Below are 21,295 nucleotides of genomic sequence, written 5' to 3'. Positions count from 1 at the left end.
CTTAATCGCCGGTCGACTTGGTCGTCGCGCGAGGACGATCTCGCGCTCGTCGCGGGTGCGTCTCCGCGGCGCAGCGCGGCCCCCGGCAAAAATCTCTGTACGCTTTCACTATCGCGAATCGAAGTGCGTGACAGGGGGGACGGCAAAAAAACGGGGAACTTGGTTCGTTTATTGGCCGTGTCTCAAGGCTGACCCGCGCTCTTCCGCGCGGGTCGGCCCGCGCGGATGCGCGTCTGACGGAAGTCGGATGTACTCGCATACGCTTAGCACCTTTCTGCATCCGCTTAAGTAAGAAGGAAACCTTGCGCGGCGAGCAGCGCCCGACCGGTCGACAATATTGAAACACACGGTACAAGTCACAGTCGGCGCGCGCGCGAACGGAAGCGCGGCGTGTCTGCCGTTTTGCGCAACGCGCCCGCGTATTTTTAGAGGAGAAAGGTATCGAGAATCGTAACAATCGCGGCTGGGACGTGCGCGTTTAATTGCTCCGCCTTGCGGAGCAGCTTGTAGTCGCAGGAGCCTCCCGCAGGAGCGGGCCCGGCCGCCGAGACTGAGTTTCTCGAGCGGAAGTTCATTCCCGTTAAGCGCGCTAAGCTTCCTCGCGAAAAAGAAGAATCGTCGTCCTTGCTGGCTGGGAAGATAAAGACTCCGCTCGTTCGCGGAGCGTTTGATAACGAAAGCGTCGCTTTCAGAAGCCACAGATGTGTCTCCCCGAGACACGCAAAGAGAATGCGTCTTCAGTTTACGAGTAAAAAATGTCGGAGCAATTTTCGCGAGAAATTACAAAGCATTCGCTTCTGATCGCTCGGCAGCGTTTCAGTGTTAAACGGTCACGGGGCGAAAGAGGTCGAGACTCGTACGAGCTCGTTGCCGAGTGACTGATAACAAAGGCGCCGGCGAGTCGTAGCCCGCGGAAGCGTCAGCCACGACGACGAGTCGTCGTCGAGGAAAAATGGTTCACCGCGACCTCTGACCTTCCGCGCTTTCTCCGCGAGCACGCCGCTCGGCGGCTCGTCGCAAGAATTGTCATGCTCTTTGAAATTCGCCGGTGATTCAATATTGGCAAGCCTGACCTTTAAATGGTACAAGTCGGCCGGTCGGGCCGCTGAGAGAGAGAGAGAGAGAGAGAGCCTCGGGGCTCTGATAATTAGCGATGAAAACGTGCGAGAAGGCGGCCGCGTGCGAGCGAAGACGATCGGAGAAGCCGCGCTCGGTCGTTCTCTTAATTGCTCCCCGACTCGCCGAGCAATTCCACATGCCTAATGAGGTGGGGATTTGCGCGGCGGCGGGAGCCTAATGACTGCTTCGTGCAAAATCGCTTCGGCGAGCGAGCAGCGTCGCGCGTCGCGACGGCTCGCGGCAGCGCGCAGAAACGCGCGAGCTGCGAATTGGGACGAAAGCTCGCGGTAGAAATTCATACGGAAATCATTACGCGCTGCGCGCGCGCGCGCGTGCGCGCGAGCGAGCGAGCGAGCAAACCTGACACGCTCGTCCGAGTCGAGCCGCGAAACTATTTCCACGATGACGCGCGGAATGGGGAATCTCAAAGACGATTTCCCAACTCGGCCTCGCGTCGGATCTCCATCACGTGCGGAGATGCATCATCGCCGTAAATACCGAGCCGTGTGCGAGTTCGAGCGGGAAAATGCAGGAGCTTCATGCGAGGTGAAGCTCGAGCGGGACGTTTTTTCGACCCTTCGAGGGAGCCGCCAATCTCGAGGGAGCCGCGATCTCGAGGATCTCCCGGGCGGATCTTCTCGATGATTCTCAATCTCCTCTTCTCCGCGGAGACCCGTCGAGTTGAGGGACGAGACGACTCGACGTCGTCGTCGTCGTCATCGGCGACACATCGCGGCCGAACGTGTCGTTCGCTCGATCGACAGCGAGAGCGAGATCCCGCGAAGCGTCTAACGTGAGTCTCAGCGAAGAGGAGTACTTACGCCCACAACTTTCGCGCAAGGAGGATTGCCTGTAGGTGCAAATATCGCTCCATCTACGAGCGAACCGAAGACAACTTTCGCCCTCCAAGGCTGAGAAGATTCCTCGCAGCGAGCTCGGCGCGCCGCGCGTAATAGAGACGGACGGTCGGTCATTGAAAAATATAATGCTCGCGACTCGTTAATTAGCCGTTACTAGCCGCGTACGACGGTGTCGAAATGAGACACCATCTCATCAGGTAGATTTCTATCGCGCGTTGGACGGGGAATGAAATTAAGCACGGCCGCGACCCGGGATTGATGTCTACAAAACATCTCCCCGAGTAACTCGCTCGCGCGCTTTATCGTTCTGAATGAGCGCTACGGCGCTCCGAGAGGCAGGATAAGAGCGAGAGAGAAGGAGAGAAGGAGAGGGAGAGAGAGCGATGTATGTTTAAAGTTAGTTTATTCACGCCGCGTTTAATCAGAGGAGATCGCGGCTTGGCGTGGACCCGCATTCACGCGATATAAGGTAAATGTCCCAGTAACCGCGGGCGTTTAAGCGTCGTCATAAAAAATACAATATATAATATTGAGTATAGTTTTGATATAAATATTTGCATTTATTCGAAAACTTAAGATTCCCTTAAGTACAGAGAAATGATTTAAACCAATGTATGTATATATATATATATATATATATATATATATATATATATATATATACACCATGGTGGTATATATACATACAAGGTGCTAAATTTCAAACGTAACTGGTAAAAAGTCTCGAAAATTATGAAAGATATTAAAAAAAGCTAAAACACGTGTTCCATACTTTCAAATGGCAAAGATAATAGCATTATCAGCTTTTTTATTTGGAAGGATATTTTCAAGGTCAGTTGAAGGTCAACTTAATTTTTTAAAATAGAAAGAAATATTTTTTCTTTCGACGAATAGTTAGGAGATATCGTAAATTAAATGTTGAAAAAGTTACCAAGTTTTCCTTAAATGTTTCAAAAAATATTAGACAAATAAAAAAATGTTTGGGGCAGAAGTTGTTAAGATTAATTGCTAGGAAAAGAATACATAATAAAAAATTGGGCTTTCTATTTTAAAAAATTAAGTTGACCTTCAACTGACCTTGAAAATATCCTTCCAAATAAAAAAGCTGATAATGCTATTATCTTTGCCCTTTGAAAGTATGGAACACGTGTTTTAGCTTTTTTTAATATCTTTCATAGTTTTCGAGATTTTTTACCTGTTACGTTTAAAATTTAGCACCCTGTATGTATATATTATTAATGAAATATTTACACAAGTAACGAAGCGCATTAATGTACCCAGTGACCGGACAGTTGAAATAGGTTATGGCTCAACGTTCGGATATAATTGGTCCCAATATCTGACCGCAATTAGAAAATTAGTACGTGCTAACGGGAAATAATACAAATATACATGTGAGATACCTCTTAATGAATTTATTAACGATACACTATTATTTTGCCAAGCTATATAGGTGCATACTTACTTAATTAATTTTTATTTCAACACAAAAATATCAAATTGGATATGTTTTTTTCCAACTAATCGTCATATATTGGAGTTTTTTTTTACAATAATTATTACTTTCATTTATTATTGTTAAAATAAATAGTAAATATTTTATTCAGCCGTCTCTCAAACTTTTGAGAGAGATTTTCAAAAATGCTCTTTTCTCCCGTCGGAGATGAACTGAGATCTCGAGGAAGAGCAGGTCCCGTTGTCGTTTCCGAAAAAAGGTCGCGAGAGCGCAACCAGAAGACGACGTCTCTCAAACTTTGGAGACAGATTTTAAAAAATGCTCTTTTCTTCCGTCGGAAATGAATTGAGATCTCGAAGAAGAGCAGGTCTCGTGGTCGTTTCCGAAGAAAGGGTCGTGAGCGCAACCAGAAGACGACGATCGGGGAAGAGCGAACTTCCGGGTCGTCGTCGATGAAATTCGGCTGTGAGACTCGGAGATTTCGTTAGCTCGAGCGAAACGCCTTCGCTTCGTCCATTGTCACACATTGATCGACCGCGTCTTTCTCCTCCGTGCGCGCGTTCTTCAAGTTCCGAAGCCTCCGCGGATTATTTTTACTCTTCTCCTTCTCTCTCTCTCTCTCTCTCTCTCTCTCTCTCTCCCTCTTTCCCTCTCAGTCTCTCTCTTTTAAGGCACTACACACTGGCACACCGCGCTGCAGGATGCGAGCTGCAGGCAGCATTGCGAAATTTCGATTGTCGAGGTACGTCGACGTCGTATGACCTCGATCTTCGCGCGCGGCAGCAAGTGAATATCGTGGCCACGTGACTCTCGCTTGCGGGACAAACTCCTCGCGTGTTCGGCGGCGCCGCTCGCGATTTCGATCGCGACCGGCCGCGGCCGGTCGCAAGTCGGATTTCCAGCTCTCCTCCGTTTCTCGCACGTGCGCTATCGTTAGAGCCGCATTCGTCGATTGTCCGCTCGACTAATCCAGGGGAAACTCGCGGAAAAGTCCGAGCTCTGTCGCCGAGGCCGAAAAGCCGGCGATCTCTCCTTATCGGGCGGCGGGGCTGAAAAACGCGGCCGGAGAATCCCGCGCAATTACCCGGCGAACTTCGGCCGACTACTTCAGGTATCTAATATATCGTTAGATCCCGGATAATGGAGAACCGCCCGAGAGATCGGCCGCGCGGTTCTCGGGCGCTCGGCTCGAGCCGAGCGTTCTAACGACGCGCCGAGCGCCGTTCTTGCGCGCTCGTTCGCTTCTCGCTGGAATGCAGCAGCGCCGAGCACTCCCTGCGCCGCCGATGCACCCTCCAGCCGAGGCGCATCGAGTCGCGATCTCGCTGGCAAAGGCCACCGGGCGACCGGTCACGCCAAACTTGCGCCGAGAGCCGAGAGCCGAGCGTTTCCATCGGCGAGAAATTCAGAGGTGCGACGCGCGAAACGCTCGCCTCCACGACGACGACGACGACGGCGGTCGCGATCATCGTCGCCGAAGGGGATCCCGCTGCTTTCTTCGCCATCTCCGCCGACGCGACGCGTCGGCACGACGTGCTGGCCGTTATCCAGCGCCGCGCCCGCCGCCGATGATTCAATGCAAAACGCGACTTTCTTCCGCCGCAGCATGAAAGCGATCGCGTCCGCGAGGACGGATGAAAATGCGCGTCTTGCCGAGCAAGCAGCTGTCCATCGTTTCGTCCTACGCAGCGTCGTCCCGCGTGGTTTCTCTCCCCTGATTCATCGCGACGTCCCGCGTCCCTCTCGCGCACCGCTTCGCTCGGCCTTTCATATAATTCAGGCTGCAGGTGGACGATAACCCGCGGCGTGGTTTTCGGCGACTGCCGGCGGCCGGTTTTTGGATTTTGGAGATTGGCAATATGACGGCTGAAAGTAGCCAAACGTGCGTGAATCTTGCAAAAATACAATGATTTGTTTGGATCTTTTATAAAAGAAAAAAAAGAAGCAGTCGGCTGCGAAGAACGGCAAATGTCTCTCTCAGGGGGTGAAGGCATCGGCGAATTGGGGAGTTCCAGGTTACGTTATATCAGAAAGGTGAAAAAGAAAGTCACTCCTTCGAAAATTTATCTTTTTCGCTTTTCGCATACAACGTGGGGGGCGGTCGTCGATTCATCGACGTTTGTACTTTCACTCTGCAAGAGCGTCCGCAATTCTGCACGACCGAATAGAAGACGGCCGAAAGCCGTTGCCGAAACAAGCTGCTGACAGAAAGGACGTTTGTCGTGTTTCAGATTTTTCAGGTGCATTAGGAACATGCACTAGACATTTATTAATGTCTGGATCTAGGGATTTCTCGGACCCAAGTTGAACCCAAATCTACGGACAAAATGCTTTATCTTCGGTGATTCAAAATGACTCGATATGTCTAAAAATAACGTCTAAAAATAACCAAACATGCACAAATTTGGAAAAAATACAACAGTTTGTTTGGATCTTTTATGAAAAAACATTGTTTCTACGTCTCTTGACAATGAAAATGTTAGTAACAAAGAAAAAGCATGACCGATAATCCTGCTAAAGTACCGAAGAGTACCATACCATAGAGGGGTGTGCTGAGTATGAAAAAGAAACTTGCGTAATGAGAGAGAATTTAAGAAAAAAACTGCCAATTTTAACCATCTGTCTATTTGCAATATTTTTGCAATTAACGATTAATGATTGAAATTGCTAAAGAAAAAACGTGGGACGAGGGGGTTAAAACCACGAGGAGAAATCCCTCAAATTCAAATATGCCAACCTTCCCAATCCTTCAAGCCCCAACTTCAACGACACCTCTCTCTCTCTCTCTCTCTCTCTCTCTGTCTCTCGTCGCATCTCTTTCGTAAATACGTAAGCCGAGGCTGAATCTTTCCGCAAACGGTCATCGCGCAACCATCGCGAAGCCACGACCTGCCGGCACGGGTGGCGTTATCCTTGACGACTCTCCGAGAACGGAGAGGCACGGCGACCTTAATGTGTTCTCCGGGCGCGCAAGAAAGGAGCCTCGCCATTTTTCCGCCGCTCGGCGAGCTCTTCCGCGCGCGCGCGCGCGCGTGTACCATCGGCACGCGGGCGCGACACAATGCGCGCGTGCGACCACCTACGTTATTCCTGATGACCGTTGGACGGCCGACGAAGAACGCCTGTATCTCTTCGCGGCGCGGTTTCTCCTGGCCGCCTACCCGGACCCGGCGCTCCACCTCTTGCGTGTCGACGAACGTGCGGGTTACACGGAGATTCATCCGCGCGGTATGCGCGGACGGACGTTGGCACGTTATTACGCGTCGTCCTCGCAACGAGGATCCGCGCGTCGTCAGCGCTGCGGCCCTCGCCGCTATGAACCCGGCTGACGTAACGTAAGAGAGACGAGTTACGTTCCGCACGGGGCCCGTGCACGTTCTCCCGCGCCGCGAGCGGGAAGGGTCCTCCCCCTCCCCATGCTACCCCCCCGGCCATCGCGTCGTGAGGCCGCTCTCATCGGGCCGCAGCCCCATCCTCGCTCCCGGAAAGCGTCTTCAGCGCGTCGCGGCTCTCCTCTTCTCGGCCGAGGCGTTCTCCACGGCGGCCGCAGTCGCGTCCGACGAGTCCTATCGCGCAGGTAACGCTGAATACGCGGCAGCGCGCCGAGACCCGCAGCGGAATCCGGAGAGAAGAAGAGAGCCGTCCGAAGCCAGCCGGGGCCCCGAGATGGAGTTCACCAGGCGATGTCTCGCTTTGATCTCGGGTACGTGTACTTCAGTTCGTGCCGCCGCCAGCGACTGTAGGCTTGCTCCGAAATTGCCTTTGGAAATTTTCCTTCTAGTTGTAAGCTTGCTAGGTCTTCAACTTGCTTGGATACGTTTCGTAATTAATCAGCTGATCAATTATCGAGATAATTAGTAATAAAAATTTTACCCATTTCTCCTGATCTAATTTCGCAAGATTAACAGCTAAAACCGCATTTGTGAACGGAAATAGTACATGACTGTAACGTCTAAGCGTGATGAGCTGATCAATTCATCGGGACCATCCTTGTCCAAGTCGGTTTACGGTCTACCAACTTTGTAACCAGAACCAAAATTTCCGAAACCGATTTCGGAGCGGACCTTGTATCTTACGACGGGTCGACCCGCTGCAAAGCATCTCCGTAAGATTTTCGCTTCCTTGACGCCGACGGAGATCCACCCGCGACTTTCGCCCGTTTCCGAAATCGTGAAGAGTGCCGCGGAGCTTGGCGGCGGGAGGCGACGTTATTTTTTATGCTCGCATATGAGAAGCGTCGCAGAAGGGCGGCAGCAGGAGCCTTGGTAGTACGAAATTCCGCTGTCCGATGGCTTCTTATCGGGTTAACTTGCGATTTTTATGATTTAACGATTTTATGATTTTTTTAACACAACGTTCGCTCGATTTCCGGAAACCGCCATCGTCGGTGTCTCCGTCTGTAGAATGCGCGCTTCTTCGGGTTCCGCGCGAACGCGTCTGTTGAGACCGAGGCGAGACCGTGAGGACGAAAAATGGCGAATGGAGTCGGCGACACTCTCGACTTTTCAGCGTGAGAGAAAAGCGCCGGCGACATCTCGTCGCCGACCTTTCTCCTTCAACCGGGCGAGGAGTCGCGCGCGGCTCGAAAGTCTCGGGCGAATTCTCCATCCGGATCGAAGTATTTGGCTCGCTTCGGAAGATCGCCAGGCGATATTGCGTTTCTTCTTGTTCGAGGCACGTCCGTAGAAACCGATAGGCGACGGTGCGCTCTCGATGGGGGCAAACCCCCCCCCCCCTGCTGCGTGCGTGAATATCCGCGTTCTTTTACATTTACCCTGTTGTTTTGAAATCGGTTTTGGGGACTTTGGTCTTAAGGTTGGCAGGCCTTAAACTAACCTTGGTACGTTCCGTAATTGATCAGCTAAATTAAATCGATAAATTATCAAGATAAGTAATGAAAAGTTCACCCATTTCTCTCTGTTTAATATTGAAACAATAATGGCTAGAACTAAGTTTGTAAGCGGAAATAATACATGACGTCCAAGCGTGACCAGCTGATTACGGAAAGTATCAAAGTTAGTTCAACACCTACTCGCCGTCGGATCTTCGCCGCGATCGTTCGCGTGTTCGATGAATAAGACGATTCATGAGCGCTGCGCTGCGGGGGCTGCGACCAAGCAAATTCCTCCTGCGCTTGACTTAGTCGACGCTTGGTCGGTTTCAGTGGGAGTACTATGGAGTTGCGCGCTGGGTCTCCAGCGGCCACCGCCGAGGTACTCCCAGCAATACATGCCGGAGACCTCGTTCAACTGTCGCAACAAGATCGTCGGCAGCTACTACGCGGATCCTGAGACCGACTGCCAAGTGTTCCACGTGTGCGTCTCCGTGGCCGGCTCTATCCAGGATTACAAGTGAGTGTGGGAGAGGCCCGAGGAGCGAAGGGAGCTCGCGGGTTGAAGCAGCGGGGGAGGGGGAGGGGGGAGCCTTCAGCTTCGAGAGGATGAAGAGGCCTGCGAGTGGAAATTCGCGGCTTGTTCGCGCCGCGAATGTCGTTTCCATTATTTGGAACGCGGAGTGCGGATTCCCAGTCGAGGATCCTCTCGTAAATATTTCATACTCTGACGTCTCTGTCGCTCGCTCGCAGATTCCTGTGTCCCAACGACACCGCCTTCGACCAGGAGAGCCAGACCTGCGCGGACTGGTACGACGTGGACTGCGAGGCCGCGACGCTCTACTACGCCAGCGACAACTTCGACCTGTACAGAATCGGCTCGGGCCTGGAGTCCGTGCACTACGACAACCTGCGCAGCGACGCCGAGCCGCAGGATCATCTGCAGCGCAGCGAGACCAGCGACGCGCTGCGCTCCTCGGCGAACGCGGTCAACCGGGTGTCCTCGTCGAGCTACAGCGGCAACGGCAACCGCGACTTACTGCGCGGCAGCAGCAGCAGTAACTTCTACAACAGAAACGGCAAGGAGGACGACTACGAGAGCGACAAGTCGTACAAGGAGGAGCCCGTTCAAGATTCGAAGAAGAAGGGCGGCGTCAGGAAGGTCAGCAGGAAGCAACCGTACAACGCCAATGGCAGCTATTCGCCGTCGACCAGCAGCACGTCGGCGCCGCTCGCGCCCGCCCAGAATAACTACAACGGCAACTACTACAATGGCAACGGGTACAACCAGCAACAGCAGCAGCGTCAACCCACGACGACGTACGTCTCGTCGTCGAGCACCGTGAGACCTCAGCAGGAGACCTACAGCAGGAGCCAGAACACGCAGAGGTACAACGCGCCGTCGTCGTCCACGTATCGGCCCAGCACGACTTACCAGGACGCCACGTACAACAACTATCAGTCAGTCAGCACCACCAGTCGCACCACCGCCTACAACGTCTTCAACAACAACGCCAACTACAATCAGAACCAGAACTTCGCCCAGGTCACAACTGTGAGACCCAGCAGCTACAGCCCGAAGACCAGCTACCAGACCTACGGTCAGTTCTCGCAGTCCACTACTGTCCAGCCGAGCACCAACTATCAGAGCAGCGATTACACCAACTACCAGCAGAGGAGCTACAGCAACATCCAACGCAGTGGCAGCGGCGGTAACGTCGCTTACCAGTCCACCACGGCAGCCCCCACCGTCTACGAGAGTTACAACAACAACAACAACAACAACAACAATCAGTACAGACCAGTCACGTCTGCCAGCAGGCAAGACCTCGGTCAGACCACCGTCAAGTATCTGGCGAGCAACAGCTACGCGCCCACCACGTATAGCCCGGCGACAAAGAAGTACGCGAGCGGCGACAGCGCGGTCGCGCAGACCGCCCTGAGGAACAACGACAATCAGTACTACGAGAAGACGAGCCAGCCGGCCAAGCCGTCGACGCAGTACTACGACAGCACGAAGACGCCCAAGAAGGCGACCCAATATAACAATTACGATGGCGCGAGCGGCGGCAAGTCCTACTACGTCGAGACCAGCACCGGCGGCTTCGAGCTCGCGAGGTCCTCCGTCGGGATCGGCTTCAGCCCTGCGAGCATCAACCACTTGGCCGAGTCGCCGAGGACGACCACGCCGGTGCCGAGGTAAGGGTGCTTTAATAAAGGTGATTTACACGGTGCTGCTTTCATTCGCTTTGTGCAAGCTTTTTCTTAATTCGCCAGCGAATTCGCCTGGTCAAAATTTCTTCTAGACGTTCGACTTTTATTCGCTAACGTCTAAAATCTAGAAGACACGACGTCTAGTGGGGTCAAAGTTGAACAGCGAATTCTAAATTTTAGACACTAGCGAATCAAAATCGAACGTCTAGAAGTTTTTATCAGTGAAGTTCGCTTTTACTCGTCAGCGTCGAACATTTAGAAATCGCGGCGTCTGGCGATCGCTGCGGCAAAGTTGGACATGTTCAGCTTTGCAATGGCCGATCACCCTTTGTGTGGTTCACATTTTCTTTACCTCACGGATTTCTATGAAATCTTGCATTTGCAGTGCTTTTTTATTAGTCGCTGAAGTCAGATTTCAAAAAGTCGAAGTGACAGATCCAACATGGCTGCTAAACAAGTGATTTAGAAAAAAGTCTGGCGTGCAAAAAGTTCTGCAAAAAATTTATATTTTGACACACGTGAAGGGAGAGAACATGCGGTAAAATCATCAGCCTCTACTCTTAAATATTTTTCAACAAATTCATTTTTTTCCTAAATCGCTTTTTTCGACTTTGTTTATAAACAACTGAAAATGAAGCGATCGAACATAACAAGCACGGCAAACATGTATTTTCCTTCTTTTTGTTTCCGCAAAACACGTCTTTTCTCGTATCATTGTCAACTCCACCGGTTGTTCTTATTATTATTCTTCTTACCATTCAATAACCCGCTGACCGCTCCGCGGACGAGCTCGACGATAATCTCGGTTTCTCCCGGCGTTCCAGGCGACCCTCCATCGCCACCACCTACAATCCGAACTCCTTCAGCTCCGGCGCCCAGAGGGCCGGCCAGCCGACGACGACGCCACGGGGAGTCACCTACGTGAGCGGGTCCGCCAGGCCGTTCACGTCGACGACCAGGTTACCCAGCAGCGGCGGCGGCAGCAGCACGACGGCGCGACCGAAGTCGAGCAAGAAGAACGACTACGATTACGCGTACTACGATAACGCCGGCGGTTTGGAGTACGACGGAGTCGACCTCGAGCACGTCACCAGCAACAAGGAGTCCACGAAGATCGCGAGGAATTAGAGAGAGATTGTTGTAATAATAAAAGAATAACATATATATATATATATATATATATACATATAGCGCGCCGCGCGAATTCCTTGGAGCTCGTCCTGAATCGCTGATGTACAAATCTTATTTTTCGTAACTCTCTCTCTCTCTCTCTCTCGCTCTTTCTCTCTCTCTCTCTCTCTCTCTCTCTTTCTTTCTTTCTCTTTTTTATTCTTTCTTCAACGTCACCGGTCGCCTCGAACACCCGAGACGAGACGTTTCCAAGGGATTCCGACGGGCTCGTAAATTATACCACTTATCAGTAGCCAGTCGCTGTCAAAATCGGTCTTCGATTGAGAACGAAGCGGGGGGAGGGGGCGAAAACGGAGGGGGAAGCTGACAAATATTGAATACCGATTTTGAGAGGATACAAACGAAAGATCCGCTTGAAACGCGCACACGGCGGCTCTCCCGACATTACTGAGACGCACCGACGTTCTTTTTCTGTCGTCAGTATTTTAGGATAATTGTTCGCGCGTATTTTTCGTGACGTTCAACTCGCAATTCAAAGCGCGCGCGCGCGCGACATTCGCGGTTGCGTCGATATCGCGACGAATAAAAAGAAAAGAAAAAAGAAGAAAAGACATTCGTTGAGGGAGACGCAAAATTTCATCGGTTAATCTCCCTCTCTTCAACTCTCGCTGCGCGAAGGAAAATTTGCCCGAGGCAAAAAGAAGAAGAAGAAGAAGAAGAAGAAGAAGAAGAAGAAGAAGAAGAAGAAGAAGAAGAAAAGAACTCTCGTCGCGCAACTCTCTTGCGCTCGCAAGCGTCGAAGGAAGCCCGCGCGACTGCGCGACTCGTAAGAGATTGTTTCATCATTTGCGTCTTGAAAGATATGCGTACCGAGTGTATATACTATTCATAACTATTTTAATTAAAAAAAAGGCATTAAGTAGTCCTTTTCTCCTTTCTTCGTACGAGACATTCCCGCTACGCTCCTGCGCGTTGCCTAGAAAATTCTCACTCGCGTCGACGCGCGACCGACACCGTCGAGTGACTTCTTTTCATCGAGACAGGAGTCCGTTTCCGGCAACTGTAATCGTCCCCGTTGGAGCAATTCGCTCTTTGGAACACGCGGTATCATCCCCGTCGGATAATCCCGATCAACGTGGGGCGCGCGGGGAGGTGATCATTAGGGGAGCAATTACGATTACGCTGATACACGCGGTCACCTATCTAACATCGATAGTCTGCGAGCTCTGTAGTACTTTGTAATCTTTATTATCATTCGGCAACGCGTGTGTCGCAAATGGTCGTCCACCGCGCGGCAATATCGTACGTGTGTAAACAAACAGCTTAAATAGAGAGCGCACGTCGCGTGCGCATTTCCGCGCGCGCGCGCGCGCGGGCGACGGGGGTATACATATAAATACTTTATTGTTTAGAGATTATATATCAAACATAACACGTGCAACAGTTTCGGCTATGCGGTGGACCGTTTGGCAGTATTTTGCCGATCTCTCTCTCTCTCTCTCTCTCTCTCTCTCTCTTTCTCTCTCTCTCTCTCTCTCTCTCTCGGATCATACGAGTCGTTCGCGCTTTCGCCGGCTTTCGCGCGGATCGCGCCGGAGGTTCACCGAGTCGCAATTGATATCTGGCCTCATGACGGCATAATATAGTTGAAATAAATAACTGTGGATATGTCGAGGTGTACGGTTCGCACGAGGTGACCGGACTATCCGAAGAGATTGGTAACGAAGCTGTTGAATCCGTTACTGAGAGACGAGAAAATGCCGCTGTTCGCATCGGCCGCGGTGTTTGCGCCCGATTGTGGCCGGTAATGTAACGTGTGGTCCCGGTGCGGATAAGGCCTGCCGCCGGGGTTCCCGTTATACAAAACGGATCCACTTTCGTCGTCGTACTGCCTCTGTTCCGTGCGTAAAGTACAGATTTACTCGCTTTTACGTTAAGAAGACGTAGATAGCTATGTTACTTTAGCTCTCGCTCGTCTAGGCGTCACTTACTTTCGTCGAGTAAAGCGTAACATTGAGGAGCGTCGGGTGCTGCTCAATTACCACAAACTCCACCTCGCGGGGTATGTATCCGTTCGAGAATACCTGCGGCACACAATAAATAAAGAGAGATCACTTAAGTGCCTTGCAGTAGGCGTAACGGACGGACGTTTCGCTCGATCGGTCGGTCGGTCCGTTCGAGCGAGATTGGAAGCGCTCAAGGCGGTGCGGGACAAGGCGAGGGTCGCGATCGCTGCGGTGATAACGGTAAGGATTCAACGGATAACGCGGTCCGTTAACATTGACGACGCGGAAACGACAGCGGCGCACCTACCTCCAGCTTATAAACGCCCGGCAGCAGGATCCTCCAGAATTCGCCGTATTTGGTCGTCGAGAAGCTGACGTCCCGCGACTTCACCTTGACGGACGCTCTCTCGATGGGATTGCCGTTCTCGTCGACGACGAAGCCGTGAACACCCCTATGAGCCTCCGCCAGAAACTTGATCAGGGACTACGGAGACGGCAAAGTGCGTTATACGGCATCGACAAGCTCTTCGAATCGGTTATACACACGTACACGCACATAGGCTGCGCCTGCGCGCTCGCTCATCCTGAAAACGATCCACTGAGACAAAGAGTAATGAAATGGTTACAGTCTGGAGGCCAATTTCCGTAATGGATGCTACTGTAATTATCATGGCCAATGTTATGTAATAACTGCGGCAAACTCTGCCGCATCAATCAGTCGGTACGCGCGCCGCTACTGTTTGGCACTGTTTGGATAAAATCACGACAAAGCGGTATAATTTTCAGGATTCATCGGTTTCTCAACGAGATTAACCGTCTCCTTCTCTCAGTGCGTCATCGCCCGTCATCGGCATTGCGTTAACCCGTTTGCGTCAGAAGCGGACACATCCGTTCATTTCGCCCGGCCGTTATCGCGGAAGCGGACACGACCGCGCTGGGTCGAATCTCGCGTAGAAATCCCGTTGTTTTTCATCTCCGTGCGTTTCCCTCACCGATCTCACTGAAGTCTGAAGAAAACGAGCGATATTCAGCCGCACGGGCGTGTTACGCTCGAAATCTGCCGATGACGGAGACGAGCTTAACCCTTTGCACTCAAAAGTACCACCTTCAAGTGTTAATCGTTATAAAATTGTTATAAAATTTATTCCCCCGCGTTTATATAATACGCCGAGAGCTATTCGATTGCGCAAAAAAGTTGGACAAGGTCTCGAGTAAATGAATTCAGAATACAAAGGGTTAAGCGCTGGATATCTCAGCTGATCGTCCCTCGTCTCAGGCACCTCACCGCTCGATTCTCCTCCCAGTAGTGGCGCAGGTCCGAGGCCGGCGGGTACTTGCAGCAAGACAGCTCCAAGGTGATCTCCATGCAGCCGTTCCACACGTAGTTGAAGTCTTGCATGCCGCCGGTGAGCGGGTACCACTCGGCGCCGTTGGTGATGCCGCGCTTAAACGCGGGCTGAGAAGGCGAGCACGCTAATCCCCGATACATAGAGCCGTGATTTCGCGAATACGTGAGCGACAAGTGCTGAAACACGTCGTCATCCGGCGAGATACTCGGCGTCGATGTAAAACTCTGAAACACTACTCTCTCTATATGACACTGTTACTGTTTCAACGTGACGAGACTCGTCTGTTCCCGCCAACGGGTGAGGATGATTGCGTGCGCAATATGTGGCATCTACTCGGGCCCCGCACAGGACGTTTCCCGGGAGCTGATCGGGATCTGATCCGATCTCCCGGAGTCAAGCGGACGGTGGACTCAAGAGGCAACAACGGTCTCCCCGAGATTCTTCAGAACTCGATCCTCCTCCCTTTTGATCCTTTAGTCTATCGAGTGTGGTAATTGCTCCGGCAAGAAGAGTTTTCCTTTTGATGACATGAAAGTCGACGTTACCGACCGACCGAGGAGAGAACGCGAATTTCCGTTTCTAAAGAGCAGAGAAGCTCCGTATTTGGAACGAGAATGTGGAATTTCCAGGTTTGGTGTCGTAATCTCGCGTAAGCAATCTCAAGACTGAAGTTCTGAAATAGAATCTATCCGAGGAGACCCCGGGAAACATCTATGCGGGGCCCTCGTATGGGCTCGTACGTGCTCATTAGATGACCGAAGCTACCTAGTGTGTCATGCGTCTGATGATTCTGGCAACGTGGCACCGCGCGCTTTCACTCTATCCTACGCGTGCTTGTCGAGCATCGCATCATTCCGAAGCCGAAGAGGGGTGAGATTTTTCATACAGGCTGCGTTAATGGGGACCGATGGAGGAGCGTGAGGTCGAAAGGAGAGAGAAAGGGGGAGAGGGAGAGGGAGGGAGAGAGAGAGAGAGAGAGAGAGAGACGAAAAGGAGCTGATCGCGCAAAGAGGCATGCCGAGAAAGAGAGAGAGAGAGAGAGAGAGAGAGAGAGAGAGAGAGATGAAAACCGTCGCGTGTTAACTGTAGACCTTATCATTTACACTTTTCGGGCGAGGTACAGTGACGTTGTTACTCTAGACCGATCTTTCCGTTCGTTCCTGGACGTGGACGTGCCATCCAGCAACAAGCAACGCGTCGTCGCCTTCTCGTCCTCGAGGCGAGAGGAAAGAGAGACAGAGAGCCACGGGCGAGACACACGCGAGAAACAATATTGCATCTCCGTCCCGTCGCGGTCTTTCCTGCTTCTTTCTTTCTTTCTTTCTTTCTTTCTTTCTTTCATTCTTTCTTTCTTTCGTTCGTTCGTTCGTTCGTTCGTTCGTTCGTTCGTTCGTTCTTTCGTTCCTTCTTTCTCTCTAATTTTTGCTCTACCTCTACGCGTCTACCTCTTGTCACGCTACGCTTCGGAAGTAAATGATAACGTCGCTGATTATACTGGCTATTTAGCGATTAGTTAATCATGTATTGCACTGTACCTGCACACAGTGGCGCTGATCGACATATTCCTGACGGCATGAAAGTTTTACATAATATCATGACAGCTTCAAAGCTATGCGCAGTTACGCCATAGCCGCCTGACGTGGTCTGACGGTAAACGGAACGTGCGTTCGGTAGTGCGATATTAACGGACTCGATGGGAAAATCCGATCCCGGATCGCTGCCGGAGCCGCTCGGGGAGGGGGAGATTAACAAGTAACGACCAAGCCGTTTGTCTCTTTCTGCTTTCCTGCTACGTCTTTTTTTTTTCTCTCTCTCTGTTCGTCCGTCCTGCGTGTCTCTTTCGTGTTCTGTTTTTTTTTTTTTTCGCTTCTCGTCGTTTATCGTCAACGAGGGGGCTCACGACGGGTTACGACGGCGACGACGACGACGACGACGACGACGACGACGACGACGACGACGACGACGACGACGTGCGTTACACGTACGATTCTGCCGACTCAGATAGGCTGATTGAATGAGAGAGCTATGCGCCTGTCTCTTTAACGATTCTCCCGCGCAACCGCTTACGGGTCAAAGGGTATGTTCAACTTACGCGAATTCGGGGTATTGTCGAAGGGATAGCTCGCTACGAGCGCGCCGCCGTGCAGGCTGCCCGACAGCACGAATTGGATCTTTGATACCCACTCCTTAACAGCCTCGGTTTCCGGCTGACTCTTTTTATTGTTCTGCTTAAAGTAGTCCGGAAAGTTGCGATTCAAGTCAAAGCCGCGCGCGTTGTACCTGTTAAAATCGCAGACGTGAGAATCAGGGACACACGCACGCGCATGCGCGCTCAAGAGAGGGACGTTACGTTAAGCCCGTGTCACACCACGGATCGAAGATCAAGGATTGCGGATTGAAGATTGAAATTTGACCAGTCGGAATAAAGCAAACCCGAAGTTTGTCGATTTATCGAAATCTAATCTTCAATTCGCAATCCTTGATCTTCAATCCGTAATGTGACACGGGCTTTACGGTAGCGAGCGCCAACGCGCGACGCGAGCAGCGTAGAGATCGTTTTCGTCGAAATGTCTAACCTGCCTTGACCACCGTCGCAGTTGCCCTCCTTGGAGACCTCGAAGCCGTCGGGATTCATCGACGGCAGGATGTGAATCCTCGTGTTGTCCAGCAGCCAAGTGATGTACGCGTCCGATCCGTACGATGTCACGAAGAACTGCAAGGAGGCAAGGGGGGGAACAAGAGAAAAATATCGTACCTGCGGAGTCGCGCGCGAACGTCTCTGCGATTCGCGTTCCTTCGCGTTTCCCACATCGTCCTCTGATCTTTCGGCAGAACTTTGCCTTCGGCGGAACGAAGCGGCGAGAGAGTCGGCGCGGATTGTCGCGCGAAACGGAGGTGAGAATTGATGAGCGAGTGAGAGAGCTCCTCGCTGAGTCCTCGCGAAATATTCTTCAACGGCAACGCGTAAGCATCCGTCGCTCTCTCTCTCTCTCTCTCTCTCTCTCTCTCTCTCGTCACCACTCGCCGTGAGTAACGCGGAAAATCCGCTGTGCGTGTTCGCGGCAACTACATACGTGAATGAGATGCAGCATCAGCTCGCGTCCCACGGCTTCGTTTCCATGTATGTTGGCGATATACTTGACGTCGGGCTTGCCGATCATGTGCTCGTACGGCGACGATGACACGACCATCACCCACAAGTCACGACCTGCGGTGTGCAAATGTCGCTCGATCATAACGATCGGTTAACCCAAAGACTGTAGGAGAGAGAACGAGAGAGAAAGAGACTGTACGGAGGGAGACACTCGAAGGGACGTGATCGTGCCGCGCGATGACTCGGATCGAGCTTCTCCTCCGTCTTCGTCTTCTCAGTCCCTTGTTTTTCTCCTCTTTTGATATTTTCTTCTTTTTTATCATCTTACTCGGCAGAGCGATAGTATCGCATAACGAAAAAGAAAGAAAGATCGTACCTTTCACTGACTTTCCTATCGAGTAGAGCGCGGTAAGATTTTGAAACTGGAGGGACGTCGCGCGCAGAAAGCGGCTCATCTGGTCGTAATTGTGATACTTGAACTCGATGTTGTGCGGCTCCTCGTACATCAAGAAACGGGGGTGGTATTGGCGGGGGGCGTCTCCCTTGTTGGGGAAGTGCGAGGAGACGGCATTTCCGTGAATGCTCCCGTAAATGGAGATGAGACAAAGTAGCACGCGATACATTCTGCTGGCGTCGCCGCTGCTGGTGAAACACACACGCATCGCTGAGATAACGGCGAGATCGCGCGCGAGACGGCCGAGATATTGAGAGCAATCCGCGGCGTATTTAATTGGCGAGAAACACGCTCCGGGGAGAAAGAGAGAGAGAGAGAGAGGGAGAGAGAGAGAGGGAGAGAGAGAGAGAGAGAGCAAGAGAAGAAGAGAGGCGAACTCTCGCTATTCTCCGCGACTCGTACGAAGCGCGCGCGGCGGTCCTCGCCAGAGATCGTCGATCGTCGATCATCAACGAGAGAAAAAGAAGAAGAAGCAAACGGCGAAACGAGAAATCTGCTCGACTCGATCCGAAGCGCGCGTATGCACACCGCGCGAGGTTCGTGTCGAGGCACTGTGACGTGCTGTTTTTTACCTGCTTCGTCCCAACGTGTCGATGACGGATGTGGGCGGTACGGTAAAAACTCGCACAAACGGAACCGCGCCAAACCGTGCCGCCAGCCGTGTCGCGCGTGTGCGCTCTTCCGTGTTGGCGCGTACGAGGCGCGCGTCCGTGAAAACAACACTAGGGCAGTGGTGCGTGCAGCCGAGAGGATTCTCGCTCCAGCGAGTGAGATTCTCTCCTCTCCTCTGTCTTGTCCTCTTCCTCTTCCTCCTCCTCCTCCTCCTGCCCGGCCGCGCGGTGTATACCGGTTTCTTTTCCTTCCTCCGCTCTCTTCAGCCGACGCCGAATTCAATCGCGCCTCCGAACGGCCGGCGGGACGCCGAGCCGTCGTCGCGCACTTTCCGACCGAGCGATCACGCGCGCGAACGGCATCCGCGTCGAGGAAGTCGAGGAAGACAAGAAGAAGAAGAAGAAGAAAAGGAAGAAGAAGAAAAAGGAGAAAAAGAAGAAGAAGAAGAAGATGATGATGAAGAAGATGAAGAAGAAGAAGATGAAGAAGAAGAAGAAGAAGAAGAAGAGGGAGAGACGGGGAGGAAGCTGGGGAAGCAGCGAGGAGAGGAGAGAAAGGGTGTAGGCGCGAGTGCGCACAGGCAGTGAAAGAGAAGAAGCGCGACTCGCGCGCGGACTCCGAGAAGCGGAGGAGGAAGCGGTGCAGTTGAGCCGTGAGAGTAGCGGCGCGAGATATGTGATACTGTGAACTTACAAAGAGAAGCGAAATATGCCGTGCACTCACTACCACTACCACTACCACTACCACCACCACCACCACCACCACCTCCACCAACCACCGCCGCCACCACCATTGGCAAGCAGCAGCGGCGGCGGCAGTACAACCACCACCTCCATCGGCCGCTACACGACCGCCACCTCCACCGCCACCACTACTAATGAAAGCCACTTCCTCCGTTACTGGTATCTCTCTGCTGTCTCTGCCTCCGTTGTAGACCAACCACTAGCGCGAGCGGTGTACCGGAGAGCCGGGAGACAGGCCGTTACTGTCTCACCTTAACTCACTACTACACGCCACCGGCCACACAATGAGCAACGCGTCAAGCGTATCGTGGCGAATTGTATTTCGCGCGCGCTCACACACACACACACACATCCTTCCGCGGCCGTATTCGGCGCGATATCTGCGGATCTCGCGGCGGTCGCGTAGCGAGAACTTCATTTTTCCGGCCGAGCGAGGTCGAAAATGACCTGGGTGGGTTTCGTGCGGGAAATGGAAAACAGCCGCGGAAGAGAGAAAAAGAGAGGAGAGCGCGCGAGGAGACCAGCCGGCGGCGCTAATGAAATGAGCGCTTCGACCTGGCGCGGCCCGCCGATTCGAAACGACCGCTCTCTCTCTCTCTCTCTCTCTCTCTCTCTCTCTCTCTCTCTCTCTCTCTCTCTCTCTCTCTCTCTCTCTCTCTCCCAAGTTCAGTGCGAACCGTTCTCTCTCAGTCAACTCGACCGTGTGTATTTTAATATTATTTATTTATAATAGCGTTAATCGACCGAGCGATCGAGAGAACTCGCGGTGGATACTCGCGAGATCGGGCCGAAGGTGCTCGATTTTCGCGCGACCTCTCACCGCTCGCTCGCGAATGGCCGAAGGCGCGGTTTATCAGCCGCTTCAGGGTTAATCGCTCGATGACACTTCCCGGCCGTTAGAAACTAATTTCACGAACCAGCGTCGTTTTATTCGTAAAGAGGACGAGTACGTGTCGCGATCGCGCGCGCTCATGTGTGTATGTGTGTGTGTGTGTGTGTGTGTACATGTTCGGGGCTACGTACAGTTACAGGCCGTCGGGCTATTGTCGTTACCACTACCAGCGGAGCCTACGGAGGAGGCGGCGGCGGTGGAAGCGGAGGAGGACGGGGCGAGACGGAGGAGGAGACGGGCGGCGGTCACCACTACCAGCGCTGGTGTTAATTGAGGTGAAGAGGTTTTCGTTCCTGATGTTTGGCACTCCAAGATCCGCCATCTCACCCCAGCGGACAGAGACCGAGGCCCATATACTGTTACAGGCCAATCTCGCACGCGTCAGCTCTGGCCGCTATATATTTTCGAATATAATGAGCCGCCCGTCTGCTCGCCCGCGCCCGCCCGCCCGCCCGCCCGTCCAACTAAGACACCACTACAGAGAGAGAGAGAGAGAGAGAGATATACAGGTCGATGGAGCATTCGTAAGATCAC

At 52.4% G+C, this 21,295-nt stretch overlaps 2 protein-coding genes across 5 annotated transcripts; one reads left to right on the top strand and one right to left on the bottom strand.

Moving 5' to 3' along the window:
- Positions 1-6,878: 6,878 nt before the first annotated feature.
- On the top strand, positions 6,879-11,944 carry LOC105187310 (uncharacterized protein DDB_G0283357). 2 transcript variants are annotated; one of them, XM_025300614.1, is made up of 4 exons: positions 6,879-7,138; positions 8,600-8,786; positions 9,020-10,465; positions 11,347-11,944. In XM_025300614.1, the coding sequence occupies exons 1-4, from the start codon at positions 7,102-7,104 to the stop codon at positions 11,606-11,608; spliced, it is 1,932 nt and encodes a 643-aa protein (XP_025156399.1). In that variant the 5' UTR covers positions 6,879-7,101; the 3' UTR covers positions 11,609-11,944. The 2 variants fall into 2 exon arrangements, with proteins under 2 accessions (XP_025156399.1, XP_011146345.1); XM_011148043.2 differs by having other exon boundaries at positions 6,933-7,138; positions 11,305-11,938.
- An 891-nt stretch (positions 11,945-12,835) lies between these two features.
- LOC105187308 (carboxypeptidase M) lies at positions 12,836-19,566 on the bottom strand. Of its 3 annotated transcripts, none has more exons than XM_025300615.1 (10): positions 19,087-19,566; positions 18,437-18,702; positions 18,041-18,174; positions 17,543-17,679; positions 17,059-17,246; positions 16,502-16,531; positions 14,903-15,198; positions 13,925-14,101; positions 13,603-13,695; positions 12,836-13,505 (listed from the first exon to the last, which is right to left on the bottom strand). In XM_025300615.1, exons 2-10 carry the CDS (start codon positions 18,681-18,683, stop codon positions 13,314-13,316), a joined length of 1,494 nt encoding a protein of 497 aa, XP_025156400.1. In that variant the 5' UTR covers positions 18,684-18,702; positions 19,087-19,566; the 3' UTR covers positions 12,836-13,313. The 3 variants fall into 3 exon arrangements, with proteins under 3 accessions (XP_025156400.1, XP_025156401.1, XP_011146344.1); XM_025300616.1 differs by having other exon boundaries at positions 18,437-18,699; XM_011148042.2 differs by lacking the exon at positions 16,502-16,531 and having other exon boundaries at positions 19,087-19,564.
- Between the last annotated feature and the right edge of the window lie 1,729 nt (positions 19,567-21,295).

The sequence above is a fragment of the Harpegnathos saltator genome, unplaced genomic scaffold (assembly GCF_003227715.2).
Source record: "Harpegnathos saltator strain DR-91 unplaced genomic scaffold, Hsal_v8.6 scaffold38, whole genome shotgun sequence".
Lineage (NCBI taxonomy): Eukaryota > Metazoa > Arthropoda > Insecta > Hymenoptera > Formicidae > Harpegnathos > Harpegnathos saltator.
The sequence above is the reverse complement of the archived record's forward strand: the minus strand, read 5'-3'. Positions and strand labels throughout refer to the sequence as shown.